We start from the raw sequence: 16,572 nt of genomic DNA on the forward strand, positions 1-16,572 counted from the left end.
ACATTGGTTTGAACCACTCACCACTGTGGACTTTAAATATCTCACATGGAAGGTGACGGTGCTGTTAGCCTTGGCTTCAGCCAGGCGTGTGTCAGAATTGGCGGCTTTATCATATAAAAGCCCTTACTTAATATTTCATTCTGACAGGGCAGAATTGAGGACTCGTCCTCAATTTCTACCTAAGGTGGTTTCTGCATTTCACATGAACCAACCTATTGTGGTACCTGCGGCTACTAAGGACTTGGAGGACTCCAAGTTGCTTGACGTGGTCAGGGCCCTGAAAATATGTTTCCAGGACGGCTGGAGTCAGAAAATCTGACTCGCTGTTTATCCTGTATGCACCTAACAAACTGGGTGCTCCTGCTTCTAAGCAGACGATTGCTCGTTGGATTTGTAGTACAATTCAGCTTGCACATTCTGTGGCAGGCCTGCCACAACCAAAATCGGTAAAAGCCCATTCCACAAGGAAAGTGGGTTCATCTTGGGCGGCTGCCCGAGGGGTCTCGGCTTTACAACTTTGCCGAGCAGCTACTTGGTCAGGGGCAAACACGTTTGCTAAATTTTACAAATTTGATACCCTGGCTGAGGAGGACCTGGAGTTCTCTCATTCGGTGCTGCAGTCTCATCCGCACTCTCCCGCCCGTTTGGGAGCTTTGGTATAATCCCCATGGTCCTTACGGAGTCCCAGCATCCACTAGGACGTCAGAGAAAATAAGAATTTACTTACCGATAAATCTATTTCTCGTAGTCCGTAGTGGATGCTGGGCGCCCATCCCAAGTGCGGATTGTCTGCAATACTTGTATATAGTTATGGTTACCAAAATTCTGGTTATTATTGTTGTGAGCCATCTTTTCAGAGGCTCCTTTTCGTTTTATCATACTGTTAACTGGGTTCAGATCAGAGTTGTACGGTGTGATTGGTGTGGCTGGTATGAGTCTCTTACCCGGGATTCAATATCCTTCCTTATTATGTACGCTCGTCCGGGCACAGTATCCTAACTGAGGCTTGGAGGAGGGTCATAGGGGGAGGAGCCAGTGCACACCACCTGATCCTAAAGCTTTTATTCTTGTGCCCTGTCTCCTGCGGAGCCGCTATTCCCCATGGTCCTTATGGAGTCCCAGCATCCACTACGGACTACGAGAAATAGATTTATCGGTAAGTAAAATCTTATTTTTTTTTTTAATCTGAGTCTGGTCGGTGACCCTGAACTGACCATAATGTGCAAAATCAATTTACTCCTTACTATCTGATACATCAGCCCAATATGCAGATTTCGCTTTCTTCTAATTCAGCAGGTTTTATTAGTATTAATGACACGGTACATGTATGTAAGCATCTACTGTTCACATGGTAGAATTTAATGAATGTTGTACACAGGATCACACAGTAGTGAAGGGAACATCTGGAGAGTGTGAGCCACCCAGCAGCCATCGTGTGTCAGGACTGGGGAGGACCCAGAGCCCCATCACAGTGCCTCCACCTCACTCACTGATACATGAGAGGCACAATCACCAGAAGATACTAGAACTCACCAACAAGATCATTCAGCTGCTGACTGGAGAGGTGACTGCTGGGAATGGGACATACAGTAACACCAGGGGATGTGTCTGGGTGATGACTGGAGAGGTGACTGCTGGGAATGGGGCATTATACAGTAACACCAGGGGATGTGTCTGGGTGATGACTGGAGAGGTGACTGCTGGGAATGGGGCATTATACAGTAACACCAGGGGATGTGTCTGGGTGATGACTGGAGAGGTGACTGCTGGGAATGGGACATTATACAGTAACACCAGGGGATGTGTCTGGGTGATGACTGGAGAGGTGACTGCTGGGAATGGGAGATTATACAGTAACACCACGGGATGTGTCTGGGTGATGACTGGAGAGGTGACTGCTGAGAATGGGACATTATACAGTAACACCAGGGGATGTGTCTGGGTGATGACTAGAGAGGTGACTGCTGGGAATGGGACATTATACAGTAACACCAGGGGATGTGTCTGGGTGATGACTGTATCATTGTGTGTGTCAGGTTCCTATAAGGTGTGAGGATGTCACCGTCTATTTCTCCATGGAGGAGTGGGAGTATATAGAGGAACACAGGGGTCTGTACAAGGACGTGATGACGGAGAATCACCGGCCCCTTACATCACTGGGTAAGAGGAGACCGTCATGTAGTGTAATGGAGAGAGCAGCTATGGGGCCACCTAGATACACATCACCTGATAATCACATATATACAATGTACTCAGTCACTGTGTGTCTCCTACAGATGGGGCCAGTAACAGGAATACCCCAGAGAGATGTCCCCGTCCTCTTTATTCCCAGGATCATACAGAGGAGAAACACAGTGTCCCACAGGAGGGTCAGGTAGGTGGAATTCAGGGACTTGCTAAATACCAAAGTTGACGCTACAGTATATGATGTGTAGGGAAGCTGTGCAGATCTGATACACTCTTGTCTTCTGTTTACCCTGAATTGGAGCAGACCATATGAATTGTTTTATTTCTCTGACGTCCTAGTGGATGCTGGGACTCCGTCAGGACCATGGGGAATAGCGGCTCCGCAGGAGACAGGGCACAAAATAAAAGCTTGAGTATCAGGTGGTGTGCACTGGCTCCTCCCCCTATGACCCTCCTCCAAGCCAGTTAGATTTTTGTGCCCGGCCGAGAAGGGTGCAAACTAAGTGGCTCTCCAGAGCTGCTTAGAATAAAAGTTTAGTTAGGTTTTTTTATTTTCAGTGAGTCCTGCTGGCAACAGGCTCACTGCATCGTGGGACTAAGGGGAGAAGAAGCGAACTCACCTGAGTGCAGAGTGGATTGGGCTTCTTAGGCTACTGGACGTTAGCTCCAGAGGGACGATCACAGGTTCAGCCTGGATGGGTCACCGGAGCCGCGCCGCCGTCCCCCTTACAGAGCCAGAAGAGACGAAGAGGTCCGGTGAAATCGGCGGCAGAAGACATCCTGTCTTCAAGACTAAGGTAGCGCACAGCACCGCAGCTGTGCGCCATTGCTCTCAGCACACTTCACACTCCGGTCACTGAGGGTGCAGGGCGCTGGGGGGGAGCGCCCTGAGACGCAATATAAAACACATATATCCTTAGCTGGCTAAAGGAATACATCACATATAGCTCCAGGGCTATATGGATGTATTTTTTCCCCTGCCATTTTACACAAAAAAGCGGGAGTTAAGGACGTCGTGAAGGGGCGGGGCCTATCTCCTCAGCACACTGGCGCCATTTTTCCCTCACAGCTCCGCTGGAAGGACGGCTCCCTGATTCTCCCCTGCAGTACTGCATCTGATTCAGGGTAAAAAAGAGAAGGGGGGGCATTGTGGCAGCAAATAACTAATATTAACAGCAGCTATAGGGGAATAACACTTATATAAGGTTATCCCTGTATATATATAGCGCTGGGTGTGTGCTGGCAGACTCTCCCTCTGTCTCTCCAAAGGGCTAAGTGGGGTCCTGTCCTCTATCAGAGCATTCCCGGTGTGTGTGCTGTGTGTCGGTACGCGTGTGTCGACATGTATGAGGAGGAAAATGAGGTGGAGGCGGAGCAGTTGCCTGTGTTAGTGATGTCACCCCCTAGGGAGTCGACACCTGACTGGATGATTGTGTTTAAACAATTAAGTGATAATGTCAGCAATTTGCAAAAAACTGACGACATGAGAAAGCCGGCAAATCAATTAGTGCCTGTTCAGGCGTCTCAGACACCCTCAGGGGGCCCTAACACGGCCGCTACCTCAGTGGGTCGACACGGATCCAGATACTGATACTGAGTTTAGTGTCGACGGTGACGAGACGAACGTAATGTCCAGTAGGGCCACACGTTACATGATCACGGCAATGAAAGAGGCATTAAATCTTTCTGACACTACAAGTACCACAAAGGCGGGTATTGTGTGGGGTGTGAAAAAACTGCCAATCGTTTTTCCAGAGTCAGATGAAATAAATGAGGTGTGTGATAAAGCGTGGGTTTCCCCCGATAAAACAGCTAATTTCTAATAAATTTTTAGCACTATACCCTTTCCCGCCAGAGGTTAGGGCGCGGTGGAAAACACCCCCTAGGGTAGATAAGGCGCTCACACGTTTATCTAAACAAGTAGCGTTGCCGTCCCCTGATACGGCCACCCTCAAAGAACCAGCTGATAGGAGGCTGGAAAATATCCTAAAAAGTATATACACACATACTGGTGTTATACTGCGACCAACAATCGCCTCAGCCTGTATGTGCAGTGCTGGGTTGGCGTGGTCGGATTCCCTGACTGGAAATAAGATAAGGACAGTATATTATTGCCTATAGAGCAATTAAAAGATGCATTGCTATAGATGCATGATGCACAGCGGAATATTTGCCGACTGGCATCAAGTATAAGTGCGTTGTCCAATTATTCCAGTAAAAGTGGTCAGGTGATGCGGATTCCAAACGGCATTTGGAAGTATTGCCTTAAAAGAGGGGATGTACCCCAGGTCGCCTCTCAAAAATAAGACGCCGTATTATCAGGCGCAGTCCTGCTTGGCAAGCGGACAAAAGGGTTCCTCTTTTCTGCTCGTGACAGAGGAAGAGGAAAATGGCTGCAGAGATCAGCCAGTTCCAAGGAACAGAAACCCTTTTCCGCCTCTGACAAGCCCTCAGTATTGACGCTAGGGCTTTACAAGTTCAGGCAAGGGGGGGTCCCGTTCTCAATGAATTTCAGTGCGCAGTGGGCTCACTCGCAAGTAGACCCCTGGATCCTTCAGATAATATTTCAGGGGTACAAATTGGAATTCGAGACGTATTCCCCTCGCCGTTTCCAAAAGTCTGTTTTACCGACGTCTCCCCCTGACAGGGAGGCAGTTTTGGAAGCCATTCACAAGCTGTACCCAGCAGGTGATAATCAAGGTACCCCTCCTGCAACAGGGAACGGGGTATTATTCCACACTATTGTGGTACCGAAGCCAGACGGCTCGGTGAGACCGATTTTAAAATCTAAAATCTTTGAACACTTGCATACAGAGGTTCAAATTCAAAATGGAGTCACTCAGAGCAGTGATTGCAAACCTGGAAGAAGGGGACTACATGATGTCTCGGGACATCAAGGATGCTTACCTCCATGTCAAAAATGACCCTTCTCACCAAGGGTATTTCAGGTTATGGTACAGAACTGTATCAGTTCGGACGCTGCCGTAGGGATGGTCCTCGGCACCCCGGGTCTTTACTGAAGTAATTACCGTAATGATGATATTCCTTCGAAGGAAGGGAATTTTAGTTATCCTTACTTGGACAATTCCCTGATAAGGGTAAGATCCAGGGAACAGTTGGAGACCGGTGTAGCACTATGTCAGGTAGTGTTGCGGCAGCACGATTGGATTCTCAATATTCCAAAATCGCAGCTGATTCCGACGACTTGTCTTCTGTTCCTAAGGATGATCCTGGACACAGTCCAAAAAGAAGGTGTTTCTCCCGGAGGAGAAAGCCAGGGAGTTATCCGAGCTAGTCAGGAACCTCCTAAAACCGAACCAAGTTTCAGTGCATCAATGCACAAGGGTTCTGGGTAAAAATGGTGGCTTCCTACGAAGCAATCCCATTCGGCAGATTCCACGCACAATGGAACCTACTGGACAAATGGTCCGGGTCGCATCTTCAGATGCTTCAGCGGATAACCCTGTCACCAGGGACAAGGGTATCCCTCCTGTGATGGTTGCAGAGTGCTCATCTTCTAGAGGGCCGCAGATTCGGCATTCAGGACTGGGTCCTGGTGGCCACGGATGCCAGCCTGCGAGGCTGGGGAGCAGTCGCACAGGGAAGGAATTTCCAGGGCTTATGGTCAAGCCTGGAGACATCTCTTCATATAAACATTCTAGAACTAAGGGCCATTTACAATGCCCTAAGTCAAGCGAAACCCCTGCTTCAGGGTCAGGCGGTATTGATCCAATCGGACAACATCACGTCAGTCGCCCACGTAAACAAACAGGGCGGCACGAGAAGCAGGAGGGCAATGGCAGAAGATGCAAGGATTTTCGCTGGGCGGAAAATCATGTGATAGCACTGTCAGCAGTGTTCATTCCGGGAGTGGTCAACTGGGAAGCAGACTTCCTCAGCAGACACGACCTTCACCCGGGAGAGTGGGGACTTCACCCAGAAGTCTTCCACCTGATTGTAAACCGTTGGGAAAAACCAAAGGTGGACATAATGGCGTTCCGTCTAAACAAAAAACTAGACAGATATTGCGCCAGGTCAAGGGACCCTCAGGCAATAGCGGTGGACGCTCTGGTAACACCGTGGGTGTACCAGTCAGTGTATGTGTTCCCTCCTCTGCCTCTCATACCAAAAGTACTGAGAATCATAAGAAGGAGAGGAGTAAGAACCATACTCGTGTTTCCGGATTAGCCAAGAAGGGCTTGGTATCCGGAACTTCAAGAGAGGCTCACGGACGAACCGTGGCCTCTACCTCTAAGAGAGGACCTGCTCCAGCAGGGACCTTGTCTGTTCCAAAACTTACCGCGGCTGCGTTTGACGGCATGGCGGTTGAACGCCGGATCCTGAAGGAAAAAGGCATTCCAGATGAAGTCATCCCTACCCTGGTCAAGGCCAGGAAGGACGTAACCGCAAAACATTATCACCGCATTTGGCGAAAATATGTTGTGTGGGGTGAGGCCAAGAAGGCCCCTACAGAGGATTCTCAACTGGGTCGTTTCCTCCATTTCCTGAAAACAGGAATGTCTATGGGCCTAAAATTAGGGTCCATTGAGGTTCAAATTTGGGCCTTGTCGATATTCTTCCAGAAAGAACTGGCTTCAGTACCTGAAGTTCAGACATTTGTGAAAGGGGTGCTGCACATACAGCCTCCTTTGGTGCCTCCAGTGGCACCTTGGGATCTCAATGTTGTGTTGAGATTTCTAAAATCACATTGGTTTGAACCATTGTCTACGGTAGATTTAAAATATCTCACGTGGAAGGTGTCGATGCTGTTGGCCTTGGCTTCAGCCAGGCGTGTGTCAGAATTGGCGGCTTTATCAGGTAAAAGCCCTTACCTAATTTTTCATTCTGACAGGGCGGAGTTGAGGACTCGTCCTCAATTTTCTACCTAAGGTGGTTTCTGCATTTCACTTGAACCAACCTATTGTGGTACCTGCGGCTACTAGGGACTTAGAGGACTCTAAGTTGCTGGACGTTGTCAGGGCCTTGAAAATATATGTTTCCAGGACGGCTGGAGTCAGGAAATCTGACTCGCTGTTTATCCTGTATGCACCCAACAAGCTGGGTGCTCCTGCTTCAAAGCAGACGATTGCTCGCTGGATTTGTAGTACAATTCAGCTTGCACATTCTGTGGCAGGATTGCCACAGCCAAAATCAGTAAAAGCCCATTCCACAAGGAAAGTGGGCTCATCTTGGGCGGCTGCCCGAGGGGTCTCGGCTTTACAGTTTTGCCGAGCAGCTACTTGGTCAGGGGCAAACACGTTTGCAAAATTCTACAAATTTGATACCCTGGCTGAGGAGGACCTGGAGTTCTCTCATTCGGTGCTGCAGAGTCATCCGCACTCTCCCGCCCGTTTGGGAGCTTTGGTATAATCCCCATGGTCCTGACGGAGTCCCAGCATCCACTAGGACGTCAGAGAAAATAAGATTTTACTTACCGATAAATCTATTTCTCGTAGTCCGTAGTGGATGCTGGGCGCCCATCCCAAGTGCGGATTGTCTGCAATACTTGTATATAGTTATTGTTACAAAAATCGGGTTATTCTTGTTGTGAGCCATCTTTTTAGAGGCTCCTTCGTTGTTATCATACTGTTAACTGGGTTCAGATCACAGGTTGTACGGTGTGATTGGTGTGGCTGGTATGAGTCTTACCCGGGATTCAATATCCTTCCTTATTATGTACGCTCGTCCGGGCACAGTATCCTAACTGGCTTGGAGGAGGGTCATAGGGGGAGGAGCCAGTGCACACCACCTGATACTCAAGCTTTTATTTTGTGCCCTGTCTCCTGCGGAGCCGCTATTCCCCATGGTCCTGACGGAGTCCCAGCATCCACTACGGACTACGAGAAATAGATTTATCGGTAAGTAAAATCTTATTTTGTATTGCCCTGTGTTCTATTCAGTTTGAAGAACTTGTTAACGTAGAAGATATAAAGATAGAAGAAGATACGTATGTGATGGGTGATCAGCTGTGTAAGGAGGAGGAGATCCCTACAGGTATCAGCACAGGTGAGTAATACACACTTACTACAGAAAAGAGTCACATATTATCCTTGTTCTGTTACTTCAGCAATCTTTTATTCTTTACCCCCCTCTGTCCATATAGACATAACAATAAAGTAACTGCCCAGCAGGGGAGTCAGGGTTCATCAGCCTCTATTATACTCCTGCTCTTCCCCTCACATCATGTCACTGTGTTTTACCAGCCCAGACATCTGACCAGTCTCCTCCCCACACTCTCTGGTGTATCTCATACATCAGGATCCATCAGCCCCTATTATACACCTGCTCTCCCCTCACATCATGTCACTGTGTGTTACCAGCCCAGAGATCTGACCAGTCTCCTCCCCACACTCTGGTGTATCTCATACATCAGAGGCCATCAGCCCCTATTATACTCCTGCTCTCCTCCTCACATCATGTCACTGTGTGTTACCAGCCCAGAGATCTGACCAGTCTCCTCCCCACACTCTCTGGTGTATCTCATACATCAGCAGCCATCAGCCCCTATTATACTCCTGCTCTCCCTCTCACATCATGTCACTGTGTGTTACTAGCCCAGAGATCTGACCAGTCTCCTCCCCACACTCTCTGGTGTATCTCATACATCAGCAGCCATCAGCCCCTGTTATACTCCTGCTCTACCCTCACATCATGTCACTGTGTGCTACCAGCCCAGAGATCTGACCAGTCTCCTCCCCACACTCTCTGGTGTATCTCATACATCAGCAGCCATCAGCCCCTATTATACTCCTGCTCTCCCTCTCACATCATGTCACTGTGTGTTACTAGCCCAGAGATCTGACCAGTCTCCTCCCCACACTCTCTGGTGTATCTCATACATCAGGAGCCATCAGCCCCTATTATACTCCTGCTCTCCCCTCACATCATGTCACTGTGTGTTACCAGCCCAGAGATCTGACCAGTCTCCTCCCCACACTCTCTGGTGTATCTCATACATCAGGAGCCATCAGCCCCTATTATACTCCTGCTCTCCCCTCACATCATGTCACTGTGTGTTACCAGCCCAGAGATCTGACCAGTCTCCTCCCCACACTCTCTGGTGTTTGGTATACAACACTAGAAGTAACCTCATTCTGAGCTTTGAAACATTGTAGCCATTCATTCCCTGAACAGTGGGAAGAGATGTGGTGTCACATGTCCCATGATCCTCCTGACATTACATATTGTCCTCCCTTTGCAATAAGAGTAATAATATCTGTATGAAATACTCTTTCTAATTTGCGTCTGAGACAAGTCGTATACCAGCACTAATGTATGTTATGCATTTATATGTGATGCTATATAAATGCTACCTCAAAGCTGATTGGTTGCTATGGGCAACTTCTCTCGTGGTCCACATCTGCAATCAATTTTACTGCATGATACATCAATCCCATTGTCTTACTGTCCAAAAAAGTGATCCTGCTCAAGAGGATGTTTGGTAATGCTAAGGTTTATATTTACTAAAGTGTGGGTTTGTAGAAGCATGTTTTTCTTATTTATCTAGCACCTTCTAGAAGATAATAATTAGAATCAAATTGGTTGCTATGGGTGTTAGACATTGGAATCTGGCTATGTCAGATTTACATTGCTGTGCATTTCTGTTTTATACTTGCAGTACCATGTTTCACCACTGTTTTGTTGTTCAGTGCAATTGTGCAGATTGCTGCAAAAGTGTGTTGCTTTATGTTCGTTTGCAGTCAAGTAAAGTTGAAAGCGGCATGCTGATTTCAGCTCCTGGTCTCCATGTCTGTTTTTCGTCAATGAGCACTTACATGGACACAACAATTGGCACCGTGTGGCTTCTGAACCCAGGCCATATCTGTTAGACCAGAAAGAAGTGGCAGTGTTTGTGAAGGAATCACTGTGCACTCTGCTTAGCTGCGAGCACCGGTTAGGACCCACTGCCATGGCTCTACATATAGGTGGTCATTCCGAGTTGTTTGCTCAATAGCAGTTTTTAGCAGCCATGCCGCCTCCCACTGGGAGTGTATTTTTGCTTAGCAGAAGTGCGAACGAAAGGATCGCAGAGCGGCTACAAAGTTTTTGTGCAGTTTTACAGTAGCTCAAAACCTACTCAGCGCTTGCGATCACTTCAGACTGTTCAGTTCCTGTTTTGACGTCACAAACACACCCTGCGTTCGCCCAGCCACGCCTGCGTTTTTCCTGGCACGCCTGCGTTTTTTAACGAAAACTCCCTGAAAATGGTCAGTTGGCACCCAGAAACGCCCCCTTCATGTCAATCACTCTGCAGCCAGCAGTGCAACTGAAAAGGTTCGCTAGACCTTGTGTGAAACTACATCGGTCGTTGTAATAATACGTTGTGCGTGCGCATTGCGCCGCATACGCATTCGCGGAAGTGCCGTTTTTTCACCTCCATTGCTGCACAGCGACCGAAAGCAGCTAGCGATCAACTCGGAATGACCACCATAGGCACCTTAAGTGACCTTGACATTGAAAAAGATGATGTGTATAAAGAGAGCCGACATATGAGAAATTAACAATATTTTATATGAATAATTAAAAACCAATAAATGAACTTGTATAAACCAATCACATGGAATAAAACACACCTTAAAAACTCAGGAATGACATATACTCTGTAAGGGCGTTAAATGCAAATTCAGGACCCAATATTGGCAAGTGTCCGTTTTCCATAGGCTAAATAGACATAGCGTAAATTGATTGCCAGTAAATGATCACAGAGAGTTCCAAATGGTCTGTGTGCTTGCAGAAGTTGGATGTAATGGGTAGAAGGTATTTACCTCTCCAGTGGGCTGGGCGAGAGTCTGGCGTCCCCGACTAGCCGTCCTGCAATGCCCACGTCCACACGGCGGCGGGGAGGAATGGAGATCTCTAGAAGAAATAACTGGCTGTAGAGACGTGACGTCCAGCGGTCGCTCTCCAAGAATTTTGCAGCCAGATATGAAATCGTTCCTAGTTCGTGCAAGCAACACCTGTGACTACCTGAGCGAGGTGTGTGGAGGGCGGGGTCTGACGCGTTTCGTCACATACCATGTGACTTTTTCAAAGATGTGGAAAAAGTCACATAGTATGTGACGAAACGCGTCAGACCCCGCCCTCCACACACCTCGCTCAGGTAGTCACAGGTGTTGCTTGCACGAACTAGGAACGATTTCATATCTGGCTGCAAAATTCTTGGAGAGCGACCGCTGGACGTCACGTCTCTACAGCCAGTTATTTCTTCTAGAGATCTCCATTCCTCCCCGCCGCCGTGTGGACGTGGGCATTGCAGGACGGCTAGTCGGGGACGCCCGACTCTCGCCCAGCCCACTGGAGAGGTAAATACCTTCTACCCATTACATCCAACTTCTGCAAGCACACAGACCATTTGGAACTCTCTGTGATCATTTACTGGCAATCAATTTACGCTATGTCTATTTAGCCTATGGAAAACGGACACTTGCCAATATTGGGTCCTGAATTTGCATTTAACGCCCTTACAGAGTATATGTCATTCCTGAGTTTTTAAGGTGTGTTTTATTCCATGGGATTGGTTTATACAAGTTCATTTATTGGTTTTTTAATTATTCATATAAAATATTGTTAATTTTTCATATGTCGGCTCTCTTTATACACATCATCTCCTGACACACAGCGCAGCCGTCCTTTCTTTGTTATATTGTTCTTTGCTCTCTCCACATAGTGTTTTCGGCACGCGCAGTCTCTCAGGAGGTGTACCTAATTAGGAATGTTTAAACTATTCATCTGCCATAGTTTATAGGCGCTGTTTTAGCAGTTAAGTGTGTTGTTCTGTGGTTCTCAATTACATTGAAAAAGATGACTGGCTCCTCTATACTGAAAGGCTGGAACAGTATTTTCTGGCAAATATCATTGCTGTAGACAAACGGGTACCAGTACTATTAATGGGAGGAAACGCCTATGGTCTGCTCCACAATTTAACGTCCCCTGTGAAACCTGCTACTAATTCTCATGCAGATATTGTTAGGATTTCACAAGAACACTTGTCCCCTAAGCCTCTCCTGATAGCAGAATGGTTCAGATTTCATAAACGGAACCAAGGAGAGGGGGAATCAGTGGCTGCATATGTGCCAGAATTAAAAAGAGTGTCGGAGCACTGTTAGTTTGGAGATGGCCTGAATGATGCCCTGAGAGACCGTCTGGTGTGTGGGATTTTAAGCTAGAGTGTGCAAAAACGTTTAGTAACAGAGACAGAGCTCCCGTTTACACGCGCATTACAAGTGGCATTATCAATGGAAACTGCAGCTAAAGATGTGGTGGAGCGCCAAATGGCTGGCAAGTCTGCATCACAAGTTCACAAAATGGTGACCACAACAACAAACACAACGCCCTTGCATGCACCTGGTCCCCCATTAGAAGTATGCTACCGCTGTGGCGCAGATACACTTTCATCCAGGGACTGTAGGTTCGAACATGAACTGTGTAGGAAATGTAACAAAAAGGGGCACATTAAACGTGTTTGCTGGTCGCCGACATATCGGGCGGAGGCCACTGGCGGGAGAAAGAATCACAGTAGATTAAGGAATACATATGTTTTGAAAGACTCAGACAGCGGCAATGATCTGGGCAGTCTGGAAGTTATTGCAGTGAAAGGGGGTGACAAACAAGCAATTTGGGTCACTCTACAAATCAGTGGTCACCCAGTTGAAATGGAAGTGGGCACAGGGTCAGCAGTCTCTGTAATGTCACAGCAAGAGTACAAACGCCATTTTAAAAATGTTAAATTAAACAAAACTGCTTAAAACATATACTGGAGAGAAAAATATTCCATGCGGTGTGTTGCCTGTATTTGTGCAGCATAATGGCCAGCAGGAGACTCTTGACTTATAGATCGTTCAAAATGGTGGCCCAGCATTGTGGGGTCGGAAATGGCTACGAAAAATGAAACTAGACTGGTTTGTCATCAAACGCCTGAGCATCACACACACCCTGCCTTTGTCCCTGAAAACAGACCTTAACCAAGCTACAGCTCTTTTTCATCCAGGCACTGGGACTTTGCAACACATAAAAGGGAAGCTAGTGCTCAAAGATGGAGCTGTTCCCAGGTTCCATAAAGCGCGGCCAATACCGTACATTATCAGACAGAAGGTGGAGCTGGAGTTAGACCAGCTGGAAAGTAAGAAAATCATATCCAAGGCGTTTTGGAGCCCTTGGGCAACTCCAGTAATTTCAATTGTAAAACAAAATGGCACAATATAGCTGTGTCACTAAATATGCAATAGGAAATCTCTTCGGATTTGATACTGCATCAGGGCTCTGTGATGGGACCGGAGAGGACTTCTTTCAGTTTATCAGCCAATCGTGTGTCTGAAGGAAGCTTGACGTCAGTTGGAGTTGACCGAGGAGAACTTTCTGTGACTTCATCCAGATACGGCAGAATTCGTGTTCCCTGCTGACGAAGGTAGGCCGTCGTAACAGCCATAATCTTGGTAAAGACACGAGGAGCTGTAGTCTGTCCAAATGGCAGAGCCTGGAATGGGTAATGAAGGCTGTTGATGGCAAACCGCAGGAACTGCTGATGTGACTTGGCAATAGGAATATGTAGATGTGCATCCTGTATATCCAGGGATACCATGAAGTCTCCAGGATACATAGGGGGTAATTCCAAATTGATCGCAGCAGGAAATTTTTTAGCAGTTGGGCAAAACCATGTGCACTGCAGGGGAGGCAGATATCACATTTGCAGAGAGAGTTAGATTTGGGTGAGTTATTTTGTTTCTGTGCAGGGTAAATACTGGCTGCATTATTTTTACACTGCAATTTAGATTGCAGATTGAACTCACCACACCCAAATCTGTCTCTCTCTGCACATGTTATATCTGCCTCCCCTGCAGTGCACATGGTTTTGCCCAACTGCTAACAAAAATCCTGCTGCGATCAACTCAGAATTACCCCCATAGACAGAACTATTGTGTGCAAGGTTTCCATTCTAAACTTGGATAACCTCACAAACTTATCAAATATAAAAATAGGTGTAAACTGCGCCACACAAACTGCTAAGTACCAACTCATGAGTGTGCCAAATCTCAAACTTGTAAACCATAAAGGAGAGAGTGGTCCACCAGCGCTGTTGGTGTGAACTCCATGAAGAATTTCTTTATATTCTTCAATCTGAGGTGTCCTGTATCCAAGTAAAGAGAACGGGAGACTTGATCAGACACACAAGAATAACATTCATCTCTTCAAGGTTCTGCTCTTGGATGTATCCAATTCACCTAAACTCAGTGAGATGAGTTCATCTAAAGGTATCTTTGATTTTCACCTTTATGCTCGCAAAGTTGACAAATCGTTCCTAATAAAAAAGTGGTCATATGGCAATGTTCAGAAGTCGGCCTCTGCCCCATCATGCTGCAGGATTGTCAGGCTTACTGGAAGGCTGATGAGTTGCCCAGGGCTGCTTGGTCTTGGGCTTGCAGGCTTTAGGGTCTAGGGAAAGACTGTCCTTTCGCTTTACCCTGAGGTCAAAAGGTGCGAAATGTGGTACCCTTGACCTTCTTTGAAGGATTTGAGGGCGGTAGAAATGCTGTCTTGGCAGCCGCCAAATCAGACACAGTCTTATTCAATTCTCCCCCAAACAGAAGATCCCCAGAAAAGTGGAGGATTTCTAAGGTTTTCTTATAATCTAGGTCCACCTTCCATGATTTCAACCACAAAATACGATGTGACAGAACAGACATAGCAGATGCCTTGGTGGCCAACACACCAGCCTCAGACGAAGCTTCCTGAATCTAGAGTAAGAAGCTGTTTTAATATGAGACAGGTATTGTCTGGCTTCCTCTGTCATAATCAAGAGCAAGCCTCAATTGCCTTTACTGCCCATGAGGCAGCTGTAGTTGTTACGTTCCTGATGCTCAGAACTAGAAAGATGTTGCGAAGTGAGTCCAGAGCACCAGGACGTGACACTGAAATAGGGATGGAACGGACATAGCCCCTAGCACCCTACCTCCGTTGTTTTACCCGTGTGGTCAGTTCACGCCTGAGTGACTATGGTTTCTTGGGCCCACGGCAGCCGCGTTTGAAGGGCGGATTAGGTCTGCCCAACTCCAATGCCCCCAGGTCTTAGAGTGAGACAAAGCGTGAACCGAGACAGGATAATAACAAGGGGACCTCTAACTAAAGCAAACCGAAGCTAGGGGCTACTAACTACCCTAAAACTAAATATATGTGCGGCACGCCGCCAAAGGAAAAGAACAACAAAAGATACCACTTTCCACTCCCCCACATGGCACCGCCGAGTTCCGGTGAGGACAGTGAAAAGCGGAAACCTCCGTAAAAACCTCAAATACAAAAAGTAACACAAGGACGAATCGGCCTAGGCCGCAGCACGCGGCAGAGGCCGCTACTCACGAAACCGGGAGAGAACCCCAACAAACGAGAACCCCCAGATGACTGCAACAGGTTCACTTGAACAGGATGGATTCCCAGGACCAGCTTCAGAACTCCAGGATACAGGAGCACAGGGAGCAGGATCGACCAGATACAGCTGACCAGGAACAGACGTTACAAGGCAGGAACAGCATACAGGAAGTTATCACCGGCGTTTGTGCCAGGTAGTGAGGGAGAATATAACAGGGAGCCCTCCAATAGCTGCAGCGAAGCTTAATTAGTAATGTCGTGCAGCTGCCCTGCTGCACGACCAGAGCTAACAGGTGTACTGATTGATAGGAAGCAACGGGAAACGCGGTTCGTCAGTGGCTTCCCCGTTGCTAAGGGTCCGGCGGCTAAGCGCGCACGGCGTCCCAGCGTAGCCAGGGACCCGGCGGCTCAGCGCGCACTGCGTCCTGGCGTTGCTAGGCGCCGGGCAGGGAGGGCGGTGCGGCGGCCGTGAGCGTCGCTCGGAAGCAGACCGAGCGGCGCTGTGGACCGCGGCACCTAACAGTACCCCCCCCCCCCCCCCGCCCTTGAGGAGGGGTTAAAGAAACCCTAAAGCCGGGTTTCTGAGGAAATTCCTGAAAGAATAATCTCTTAACTTTAGGGGCATGTAGATCCTTATCCAGGACCCAAGACCTTTCTTCCGGGCCATAGCCTTTTTCCAGTGAACCAAAAAATAAAGCCGGCCCCGAGTAACTTTGGAATCTAAAACCTTCTCCCCCAAGAACTCTTGTTGCCCCTGAACATCCACCGGAGGTCTACCCTGGGAAGTCTTCCGAGGGAATCTCCTGGAAGAAAAATACTGTAACATAGGAACAAAGGGTGCAGGTGCACCATACACCATTAACATTATTACAACCATAATATAATATTTGAGGTTCTTGGCATATATTGGCCAGTATATGAGCCTGCCCTCCTGCTTCACGGTGACCTCATCAGACAGGTCCCTAACACTATAGGGGTTCACCTCCGGGACGCAGAGCACTCCCAGACCACCCCAGGGCATCACAC

At 47.8% G+C, this 16,572-nt stretch overlaps 1 protein-coding gene across 1 annotated transcript in view; it reads left to right on the forward strand.

The window, feature by feature from the left end:
- LOC134983631 (zinc finger protein 436-like) overlaps positions 1 to 16,572 on the forward strand; it is a 174,638-nt gene that overhangs the window by 132,179 nt on the left and 25,887 nt on the right. Inside the window, exons 5-8 of the mRNA XM_063949307.1 lie at positions 1,379 to 1,564; positions 2,037 to 2,160; positions 2,277 to 2,374; positions 8,088 to 8,193. Coding sequence (XP_063805377.1) covers positions 1,379 to 1,564; positions 2,037 to 2,160; positions 2,277 to 2,374; positions 8,088 to 8,193 — 514 coding nt within the window. The remainder of the gene's footprint in view (positions 1 to 1,378; positions 1,565 to 2,036; positions 2,161 to 2,276; positions 2,375 to 8,087; positions 8,194 to 16,572) is intronic.

Source organism: Pseudophryne corroboree (genome assembly GCF_028390025.1).
Source record: "Pseudophryne corroboree isolate aPseCor3 chromosome 3 unlocalized genomic scaffold, aPseCor3.hap2 SUPER_3_unloc_2, whole genome shotgun sequence".
In the NCBI taxonomy this organism is placed as follows: domain Eukaryota; kingdom Metazoa; phylum Chordata; class Amphibia; order Anura; family Myobatrachidae; genus Pseudophryne; species Pseudophryne corroboree.